This window comes from Ranitomeya variabilis, chromosome 8, assembly GCF_051348905.1.
Source record: "Ranitomeya variabilis isolate aRanVar5 chromosome 8, aRanVar5.hap1, whole genome shotgun sequence".
Classification (NCBI taxonomy): domain Eukaryota; kingdom Metazoa; phylum Chordata; class Amphibia; order Anura; family Dendrobatidae; genus Ranitomeya; species Ranitomeya variabilis.
The window spans coordinates 6870363-6881785 of NC_135239.1; the positions used below are offsets into that span (position 1 = coordinate 6870363).

Below are 11423 nucleotides of genomic sequence, written 5' to 3' on the forward strand. Positions count from 1 at the left end.
TGCGTGCTGGGCGGGGTCCCTGCGCTGTCGGTGGAGCAGCTCTGCTGTCTCCTCATCTCCCAGAACTGTTGTGAATTCTGCTTTTGGGTTCCCTCCGGTGGTAGTAGGTGGTAATGCAGTTGTCCCTGGGTTGCAGTCCTGGTCAGGTGTGTCTGCTGATTGCAGTTCTGACTGGGGTATTTAGGTGTGCAGGATTCATTAGTCCTTGCCAGTTGTCAATTGTTGTTGGGAGGTGTAGGACCTCTGCCTGGTTCCTCCTGCCTTTCTGCCAAATCAGCAAAGATAAGTGTCTGGTTTTTCTTCCTGTGGCACACATGCTGTGTGCTTCACAATTCAGTGCTATTCTTTGTGTTTTCTTGTCCAGCTTAGATTGTGTCAGTATTTTCTCAGTCTTGTTGGATTCTCTGGAGTGGCAGATATACATTCCATGTCTTTATTTAGATTGTGGAACTTTTTATATTATCTGCTGTGGATATTTTTGGAAGGGTTTTAATAGTGACCGCCTAGTATTCTGTCCTATCCTTTCCGATTTAGCTAGAGTGGCCTCTTTTGCTAAATCCTGTTTTCTACCTGCGTGTGTCTATTCTTCTCCTACTCACAGTCATTATTCGTGGGGAGCTGCCTATCCTTTGGGGGTCTGCTCTGAGTCAAGGAAGCATTCCTATTTCCATCTTTAGGGGTATTTAGTCCTCCGGCTGTGTCGAGGTGTCTAGGATGTGTTAGGCACACCCCACGGCTACTTCTAGTTGCGGTGTTAGTTCAGGATTTGCAGTCAGTACAGGTTCCACCGACTCCAGAGAAAGTTTCATGCAGCTCCAAGGTCACCAGATCATAACAGTACAACTGGCCTATAATGAGTTAAATGCATCTCAGAAGAAGGGAAGAAAAATGTTGAGCCGTTTTTTTTTTCTGCAGTCTGTTTTGTCTTTTTTTTTTCCCCTCTTTATCTCTGGGTGGCTGAGGAGTCTTGTGCCAGCATGGATGTTCAGGAATTAGCTTCTCGTGTAGACCAGCTTGCTGCTAGGGTACAGGGTATTTCTGATTATATTGTTCAGACTCCTACTTTAGAGCCGAAGATTCCTACTCCTGATTTGTTTTTTGGTGATAGGTCCAAATTTTGGGGTTTTAAAAACAATTGTAAACTGTTTTTTGCTCTGAGACCGCGATCCTCCGGTGATTCCATTCAGCAGGTTAAAATTGTCATCTCCCTGCTGCGTGGCGATCCTCAGGATTGGGCATTTTCCCTGGAATCTGGGAATCCGGCCTTGCTTAATGTAGATTCCTTTTTTCAGGCTTTAGGATTATTATATGATGAACCGAATTCTGTGGATCAAGCGGAGAAGACCTTGTTGGTCCTGTCTCAGGGTCAAGAGGCGGCAGAATTGTATTGTCAGAAATTTAGAAAATGGTCTGTGCTGACTAAATGGAATGATGATGCTTTGGCGCCAATTTTCAGAAAGGGTCTTTCTGAATCCGTTAAAGATGTTATGGTGGGGTTTCCCACGCCTGTTGGTCTGAGTGATTCTATGTCTCTGGCCATTCAGATTGATCGGCGCTTGCGGGAGCGTCGAACTGTGCACGCTGTGGCGTCGTCCTTAGAGCAAAGTCCTGAGCCAATGCAGTGTGATAGGATTTTGTCTAGAACGGAACGACAAGGATTCAGACGTCAGAATAGGTTGTGTTATTATTGTGGCGATGCTTCTCATGTCATTTCAGTCTGCCCTAAGCGGACAAAAAGGATCGCTAGGTCATTTACTATCAGTACTGTACAACCTAAATTTCTGTTATCGGTGTCCTTGATCTGCTCATTGTCATCATTTTCTGTCATGGCATTTGTGGATTCAGGCGCCGCCTTGAACTTGATGGATTTTGAGTTTGCCAGGCGTTGTGGTTTTCCCTTGCAGCCTTTGCAGAATCCTATTCCTTTGAGGGGCATTGATGCTACACCTTTGGCTAAAGATATGCCCCAGTTTTGGACACAGGTGACCATGCACATGGCGCCAGCCCATCAGGAAGATTGTCGATTTCTGGTGTTGCATAATTTGCATGATGCTATTGTGCTGGGTTTTCCATGGTTGCAGATACATAATCCTGTGTTGGATTGGAAGTATATGTCTGTGACTAGTTGGGGTTGTCAGGGGGTTCATAATGATGTTCCTTTGATGTCAATCTCCTCTTCTTCCTCTTCTGAAATTCCAGAGTTTTTGTCAGATTTCCAGGATGTATTTGATGAGCCCAAGTCCAGTTTTCTTCCACCGCACAGGGACTGTGATTGTGCGATTGACTTGATTCCAGGCAGTAAGTTTCCCAAGGGCCGACTTTTCAACCTGTCTGTGCCTGAACATACCGCCATGCGGAGTTATGTTAAGGAGTCTTTGGAGAAAGGGCATATTCGGCCATCTTCTTCACCGTTGGGAGCAGGTTTTTTTTTTGTTGCTAAGAAGGATGGCTCCTTGAGACCCTGTATTGATTATCGCCTCTTGAATAAGATCACGGTCAAGTTTCAATACCCTTTACCTTTGCTTTCCGATTTGTTTGCTAGGATTAAGGGGGCTAGTTGGTTTACGAAGATTGACCTTCGGGGGGCATATAATCTTGTTCGTATTAAGCAGGGTGATGAATGGAAAACTGCGTTTAATACGCCCGAAGGCCACTTTGAATACCTTGTGATGCCATTCGGGCTCTCTAATGCTCCATCTGTTTTTCAGTCCTTCATGCATGATATCTTCTGAACTTATATTGATAAATTCTTGATTGTATATTTGGACGATATTTTGATTTTTTCCGATGATTGGAAGTCTCATGTGGAACAGGTCAGGATGGTATTTCAGATCCTTCGTGACAATGCTTTGTTTGTGAAAGGGTCTAAGTGTCTCTTTGGGGTGCAGAAGGTTTCTTTTTTGGGCTTTATTTTTTCTTTCTCATCTATGGAGATGGATCCGGTTAAGGTTCAGGCCATTCATGATTGGATTCAACCCACATCCGTGAAGAGGCTTCAGAAATTTTTGGGTTTTGCAAATTTTTATCGCCGTTTCATTCCTAACTTCTCCAGCGTGGTTAAACCCTTGACTGATTTGACGAAAAAAGGCGCTGATGTGGCGAATTGGTCCTCTACGGCTGTTTCTGCCTTTCAGGAGCTTAAACGCCGATTTACTTCTGCCCCGGTGTTGCGCCAACCAGATGTTTCTCTTCCGTTTCAGGTTGAGATTGATGCTTCTGAGATTGGGGCAGGGGCCGTTTTGTCTCAGAAGGATTCTGTTGGTTCCTTGATGAAACCGTGTGCCTTCTTCTCCCACAAGTTTTCACCTGCTGAACACAATTATGATGTCGGCAATCGGGAATTGTTGGCTATGAAGTGGGCGTTTGAGGAGTGGCGACATTGGCTTGAGGGAGCTAAGCACCGTATTGTGGTCCTGACCGATCATAAGAATTTGATTTACCTCGAGTCTGCCAAGCGGCTGAATCCTAGACAGGCTCGATGGTCCTTGTTTTTTTCCCGTTTTGATTTTGTGGTTTCGTATCTTCCGGGTTCTAAGAATATTAAGGCTGATGCCCTTTCTATGAGTTTTTTGCCTGATTCTCCTGAGGTCCTTGAACCGGTCGGCATTCTGAAAGAAGGGGTGGTCCTTTCTGCCATTTCCCCTGATTTACGGCGGGTTCTTCAGGAATTTCAGGCTGATAAACCTGACCGCTGTCCTGTGGGGAAACTGTTTGTTCCTGATAGATGGACTAGTAGAGTGATTTCTGAGGTTCATTGTTCTGTATTGGCTGGCCATCCTGGTATTTTTGGTACCAGAGATTTGGTTGGTAGGTCCTTTTGGTGGCCTTCTTTGTCACGGGATGTGCGCTCCTTTGTGCAGTCCTGTGGGACTTGTGCGCGGGCCAAGCCTTGTTGTTCCCGTGCTAGTGGGTTGCTTTTGCCTTTGCCGGTCCCTGAGAGGCCCTGGACGCATATTTCTATGGATTTTATTTCTGATCTTCCGGTTTCCCAGAGGATGTCGGTTATCTGGGTTGTTTGTGACCGGTTTTCTAAGATGGTTCATTTGGTGACTTTGCCTAAATTACCTTCCTCTTCAGAGTTGGTTCCGTTGTTTTTTCAGCATGTGGTTCGTTTGCATGGCATTCCGGAGAATATTGTGTCCGATAGAGGTTCCCAGTTTGTTTCTAGGTTTTGGCGGGCCTTTTGTGCTAGGCTGGGCATTGATTTGTCTTTTTCTTCTGCATTTCATCCTCAGACAAATGGCCAGACCGAGTGAACTAATCAGACTTTAGAGACTTATTTGAGATGCTTTGTGTCTGCTGATCAGGATGATTGGGTGGCTTTCTTGCCATTGGCCGGGTTTGCCCTTAATAATCGGGCTAGTTCGGCTACCTTGGTTTCGCCCTTCTTTTGTAATTTTGGTTTTCATCCTCGTTTTTTTTCTGGGCAGGTTGAGCCTTCTGACTGTCCTGGTGTGGATTCTGTGGTTGACAGGTTGCAGGAGATTTGGGCTCATGTGGTGGACAATTTGGTGTTGTCTCAGGAGGAGGCTCAACGTTTTGCTAACCGTCGTCGGTGTGTTGGTTCCCGGCTTCAGGTTGGGGATCTGGTTTGGTTGTCTTCCCGTCATGTTCCTATGAAGGTCTCTTCCCCTAAGTTTAAGCCTCGGTGTATTGGTCCTTATAGGATTTCTGAGATTATTAATCCGGTGTCTTTTCGATTGGCGCTTCCGGCCTCTTTTGCTATCCATAATGTCTTCCATAGATCTTTATTGCGGAAATATGTGGTGCCCGTTGTTCCCTCTGTTGATCCTCCGGCCCCTGTTTTGGTTGATGGGGAGTTGGAGTATGTGGTTGAGAAGATTTTGGATTCTTGCCTTTCGAGGCGGAGGCTTCAGTACCTTGTCAAATGGAAGGGTTATGGCCAGGAGGATAATTCTTGGGTTTTTGCTTCTGATGTCCATGCTGCTGATTTGGTCCGTGCCTTTCATCTGGCTCGTCCTGATCGGCCTGGGGGCGCTGGTGAGGGTTCGGTGACCCCTCCTAGACGGGAGGGTACTGTTGTGAATTCTGCTTTTGGGTTCCCTCCGGTGGTAGTAGGTGGTAATGCAGTTGTCCCTGGGTTGCAGTCCTGGTCAGGTGTGTCTGCTGATTGCAGTTCTGACTGGGGTATTTAGGCGTGCAGGATTCATTAGTCCTTGCCAGTTGTCAATTGTTCAATTGTTGTTGGGAGGTGTAGGACCTCTGCCTTGTTCCTCCTGCCTTTCTGCCAAATCAGCAAAGATAAGTGTCTGTTTTTTTTTTCCTGTGGCACACATGCTGTGTGCTTCACAATTCAGTGCTATTCTTTGTGTTTTCTTGTCCAGCTTAGATTGTGTCAGTATTTTCTCAGTCTTGTTGGATTCTCTGGAGTGGCAGATATACATTCCATGTCTTTAGTTAGATTGTGGAACTTTTTGTATTATCTGCTGTGGATATTTTTGGAAGGGTTTTAATACTGACCGCTTAGTAATCTGTCCTATCCTTTCCTATTTAGCTAGAGTGGCCTCTTTTGCTAAATCCTGTTTTCTACCTGCGTGTGTCTATTCTTCTCCTACTCACAGTCATTATTCGGGAAGGGGGGGCTGCCTATCCTTTGGGGGTCTGCTCTGAGGCAAGGTAGCATTCCTATTTCCATCTATAGGGGTATTTAGTCCTCCGGCTGTGTCGAGGTGTCTAGGATGTGTTAGGTACATCCCACGGCTACTTCTAGTTGCGGTGTTAGTTCAGGATTTGCGGTCAATACAGGTTCCACCTACTCCAGAGAAAGTTTCATGCGGCTCCAAGGTCACCAGATCATAACACAGAACATAACGATCCGGTAACGCCGACTGTTGTCAGGAGACCCCCATACATACAAGTGAATGGGGGTCTTCACATACACATGCGTGCTGGGCGGGGTCCCTGCGCTGTTGGTGGAGCAGCTCCGATGTCTCCTCCTCTCCCAGAACATAACGATCCGCTAACGCCGACTGATGTCAGGAGACCCCCATACATACAAGTGAATGGGGGTCTTCACATACACATGCGTGCTGGGCGGGGTCCCTGCGCTGTCGGTGGAGCAGCTCTGCTGTCTCCTCATCTCCCAGAACATAACGATCCGCTAACGCCGACTGATGTCAGGAGACCCCCATACATACAAGTGAATGGGGGTCTTCACATACACATGCGTGCTGGGCGGGGGTCCCTGCGCTATCGGTGGAGCAGCTCTGCTGTCTCCTCATCTCCCTGAAGATCATAACGATCCGGTAACGCTGACTGATGTCAGGAGACCCCCCATACATACACATGTATGGGGGTCTTCACATACACATGCGTGCTGGACGGGGGTCCCTGCGCTGTCGGTGGAGCAGCTCTGCTGTCTCCTCATCTCCCAGAACATAACGATCCGCTAACGCTGACTGATGTCAGGAGACCCCCATACATACATGTGAATGGGGGTCTTCACATACACATGCGCGCTGGGCGGGGGTCCCTGCACTGTCGGTGGAGCAGCTCTGCTGTCTCCTCATCTCCCTGAAGATCATAACGATCCGGTAACGCCGACTGATGTCAGGAGACCCCATACATACACATGAATGGGGGTCTTCCACTCCGTCTTGCTTGTAGTTCAGCCAATATTTGTGCCTCTGCAGCCCCCCGTAGCGTGTCCTGAATATGACATCTGGGTCTTTGTGGAGGTGGGCGCTGTGTCACCACACAATATGCGGATTTGGGGTCTGGACCGGCGGCCATGTTGCTATTTCCTGACGTCCTGTCTCTGTTGCAGGGAGCGAAGAAGCTGTGCCCGCAGTGTAACACCATCACGTCACCCGGGGACCTCAGGCGCGTCTACTTGTGAGGACTGCCATTGCTCCAGCCTCGCTCAAGACCTGCTCTCCTCGCGCCTCCATTTTCCGGAGTCGGAGGCTTCGCCGGGGTCTGTAATGTGGCGGAGGAAGATTTGGAAGCTGACGGACATTCTTATCCGTAGTGGAGCAAATAACACTGAACGTTAGAGACTTTCCCGGACTTTGTGGCTTCCAGATCTTCTCCTCGCTTTGTTCCTTCCAGTCGGCACTAACGGGGGGAGACGCCAGATCCCTTCCCCCGCAGCACTCTGTACGTTTTCTCTTCTCCCTGTACCTGCTGCTGATTTTTAATGTTCCTCTATGAAGTCACCCGGAGCCGAGGACTCGACGGCCCACGACCCCCTTATTATTTTTGTTATTTTTTTGTTTACATCCTCCGGGCTCTGATGTGGACCCTTCCGGCAATGGCCCCGGCGCGGAGCTGTACAGCGACCCCCACTGTGGTTCTGTCTCTGAAGACGTCGTCCTCGTTCCCCCTCCTCGTGCGGTTTTGTGATTTTATATATATATATTATTTTCTTTTTTGTAAAAAGCAGGGAAAAGAAGAAAACGTGGAGAACCGCGAAGCACATGTAATATAACTTCTATGTTTACAATGTTGAGTATAAATGAAGACTCCAGACGTCCCCCACATCTTCCTTTATCGGGGGGTGTTGTTTTCTCACAGAAATGGGTCTAACAATATCGTAATTTATTTGGGGGATTTTTTTTACGTTTTTGCTTTGGAAGTCGATCTTTCTTTTCTTTACCCAGTGAATGATGCGTCCTGTGTGCGGGATTCTGGGAGCGCAGTGGTGCCCCCGCCGCCCTCCTCTTCGGCAGCGGATTAACCCCGTGGTGCTGGCGGCAGAGACCCCCATCTGAGGCAGCAGCGGTGGTAATGCTCCATGTGATGACACTTGGGCTGGGAAGTGCTGGGGGCTCAGGCTCGGGACGCGTCGGCCTCGCTGTTCTGTGCAGCTCGTGCCAGGAATACACTGTAATATTTTCCTGCTGCTTCCAGAAAAGGAAAAAACTTGTTGATTGCGTCAATTCTGTGTATGGAAGACGGCGTCCATTGTAGCAGCGGGCACTGCCCAGGCTTCACTGTATCCCACTATGTTAGGAAGTGAAGTGGACATGTCGGCCAAAGCCGGAACTGAGCGGCAAACTGCGCTCTGGTCGCTGCAGGTGCCATTTGTGTCAGATGTAAAGTTTAGTCCTGACCGATGTGCGGGGGCTTTACAGGAGGTAAGAACTGCTCCGCCATTGTGTTCTGCTCTGATGCCCCACCTGTGAACATCATGGGGTTGTAGACTGGTCCATGAGACGAGCCCGTGCCGCGGCCTGACATTGGGCACCCACATCGCCCCCGCGTTCTCCCTCCTCGGTTCCTTCTCTTGCCCTCCTCTTCCTCCTCCTTTTTGTCTCCTATTCCCATAGATTTATTCTGGAGCATCAGCCTTGCACCCCGGGGCCCAGCTGAGCCCCGCAGACGGTGCAGTCAGCCGTGGCCGCACATTTACATTGACCCTTGAAGCGCTGTGGGAGGAGGAATCATCTGCAAGTCCAAGTGCTTGTTCCAGCTGCCGGCGAGGGAAGGGTTAACCCTATGAAATTGATTCTCTTAGATATGTATTGGACGTTAACCGCTGACCTGCAGCTTGACACGAGTTAGTGACCCGGATCAGTGGCAGCTGTCGTCCCGGCTGCTGGGGGGCTGCATGCGGCTGTAGGACCACCCCGGGGAGACCTGCTATGCTGTCACCGCCAGGCCGGGCTTTCACCGCCTGCTGTTCCGTGATTTGACGCGGCTTTCCCGGGTTTTTGGGCAAAGTGGTTTTTGCTATGGAAAAAAATCTTAAGAACCTGTAGCACCGAATTCCGAAAAAAGTCACAAAACCATTTAGGAAAGGAAGACAAAAAATGAGAAGACATGATGGCGCCTGAGGGAGCGCTGCGGCTGCAATCTGACCTCATTACTGTCACCACACTATTGCTCCCTGTTATCAGCCAGGTTTATATGGTGAAGGTGCTGACGGGAATATAAGCTTTCTGGTAAATGCTGTGGATGACGACGATCGTAGAAACGTCCCCGGTGATGGGCCGCTCATCTCCGGTCCACAAAACCTGATGGCCAAGGTCCCACTCAGGGTGGATAAAAATCAATGTTTTTTTAAAAAAATCAAAAAAATCGGATTTTTTTGATTTAAATCGGATTTTTTTGATTTAAATCGGATTTTTTTCAATAAACTGCTTTTTGAGGAAAGTATTTTACCATCCAAAGGTTCTTCCATCATGAGATAAAGCTGAGTTGTTTAACTCAGTAGAATAAAGGCTGTATATGTGTAACATTCACAATGCCATGCTCTTCCAGAGGTTTCTGTAGGATGCTGACTATCCAACAAGTTTGGGCATGTCAACTGAATGGAAAAAGAAACTAAACCAAAAGTGAAACCAAGCTAGAAGTGTGGAATTAAAGGGGCAGTATGAACAAAATGTGGAGGCTATTAATAGTTTATACAATTAAGACATGCTGCTTTTAAACACCTACCTATTGCCATATAGTAAAACAAAAAAGATTTTTACTTACTTTGGGGTCCCCCCCTCACCCTGGCGTTAGATCGTTGCCCCTAGTTTCGTCCGTGTAACTATGGGCGCACATGCGCACTGCTCTCACTTCTCATTTTAATCGTGATTTATATTAAAAAAAAACCTTTTGATTTAAATCAGTGATTTAAATCATGATTAAAATCATGATTTAAATCGATCCGATTTAAATAGAAAAAAATCTTTTGATTTAAATCGTGATTTAAATCATGATTTAAATCGGCGTGATTTAAATCAATCCACCCTGTCCCACTTGCAAAAATCCTGATTTTTTTCCGCAGTTGCATCTGCTCTATTTATTGCCCTTTTGATGCTTTTATTTTGTTTCTTTTTAAACTTTTTTTTTCTACTGCAGAAATGCTGGGACGACATGTTCTTTGGTTTTTCTTTTTACATGTGTTATTCATGCTCCCATAGAAGCCTATATGAAAAAACACAAAAACCGCACAGCGGACCGGGGTTCCCCATCAATCACATCCACCGTGCCTGAACTGCAAAACCCTGTTCACACTCTGCAAAATACTGCGATTTCATGTGTGACAAATCTGATATAGTGAGGCCTCCGACACCCGCGAGACGCTGCTGAACCGTGCAACGAAAAAAGACAAAAACCCTGAGACTAATGAACACAAAAACACATTGTGATCGACAGACCCAAGTGTGAAGTCAGCCCCTCGTATAACGCTCCAGTACTGATATAACCCCAAACATTACACCATATGTGACTGATATCAGCCTCTTATAACGCTCCAGTACTGATATAACCCCCAGACATTACACCATATGTGACTGATATCAGCCCCTCTTATAACGCTCCAGTACTGATATAACCCCCAGACATTACACCGTATGTGACTGATATCAGCCCCTCTTATAACGCTCCAGTACTGATATAACCCCCAGACATTACACCATATGTGACTGATATCAGCCCCTCGTATAACGCTCCAGTACTGATATGACCCCAAGACATTACATCATATGTGACTGATATCAGCCCCTCTTATAACGCTCCAGTACTGATATAACCCCCAGACATTACACCATATGTGACTGATATCAGCCCCTCGTATAACGCTCCAGTACTGATATAACCCCAAACATTACACCATATGTGACTGATATCAGCCTCTTATAACGCTCCAGTACTGATATAACCCCCAGACATTACACCATATGTGACTGATATCAGCCCCTCTTATAACGCTCCAGTACTGATATGACCCCAAGACATTACATCATATGTGACTGATATCAGCCCCTCTTATAACGCTCCAGTACTGATATAACCCCCAGACATTACATCATATGTGACTGATATCAGCCCCTCGTATAACGCTCCAGTACTGATATAACCCCCAGACATTACATCATATGTGACTGATATCAGCCCCTCTTATAACGCTCCAGTACTGATATAACCCCAGACATTACATCATATGTGACTGATATCAGCCCCTCTTATAACGCTTCAGTACTGATATAACCTCCAGACATTACACCATATGTGACTGATATCAGCCCCTCTTATAACGCTCCAGTACTGATATAACCTCCAGACATTACACCATATGTGACTGATATCAGCCCCTCTTATAACGCTCCAGTACTGATATAACCTCCAGACATTACACCATATGTGACTGATATCAGCCCCTCTTATAACGCTCCAGTACTGATATAACCCCAGACATTACACCATATGTGACTTGTATCAGCCCCTCTTATAACGCTCCAGTACTGATATAACCCCCAGACATTACACCATATGTGACTGATATCAGCCCCTCTTATAACGCTCCAGTACTGATATAACCTCCAGACATTACACCATATGTGACTGATATCAGCCCCTCTTATAACGCTCCAGTACTGATATAACCTTCAGACATTACACCATGTGTGACTGATATCAGCTCCTCTTATAACGCTCCAGTACTGATATAACCCCAGACATTATACCAT

At 46.9% G+C, this 11423-nt stretch overlaps 1 protein-coding gene across 5 annotated transcripts in view; it reads left to right on the plus strand.

Moving 5' to 3' along the window:
• The window catches only part of RNF220 (ring finger protein 220), a 335721-nt gene extending 328226 nt beyond the window's left edge, over positions 1–7495 (plus strand). For all 5 annotated transcript variants that reach the window (XM_077277404.1, XM_077277403.1, XM_077277405.1 and 2 more), the window contains one exon: positions 6788–7495. In XM_077277404.1, the coding sequence (XP_077133519.1) occupies positions 6788–6859 (72 nt within the window). In that variant the 3' untranslated portion in view covers positions 6860–7495. The remainder of the gene's footprint in view (positions 1–6787) is intronic.
• The last annotated feature ends 3928 nt before the right edge of the window (positions 7496–11423 follow it).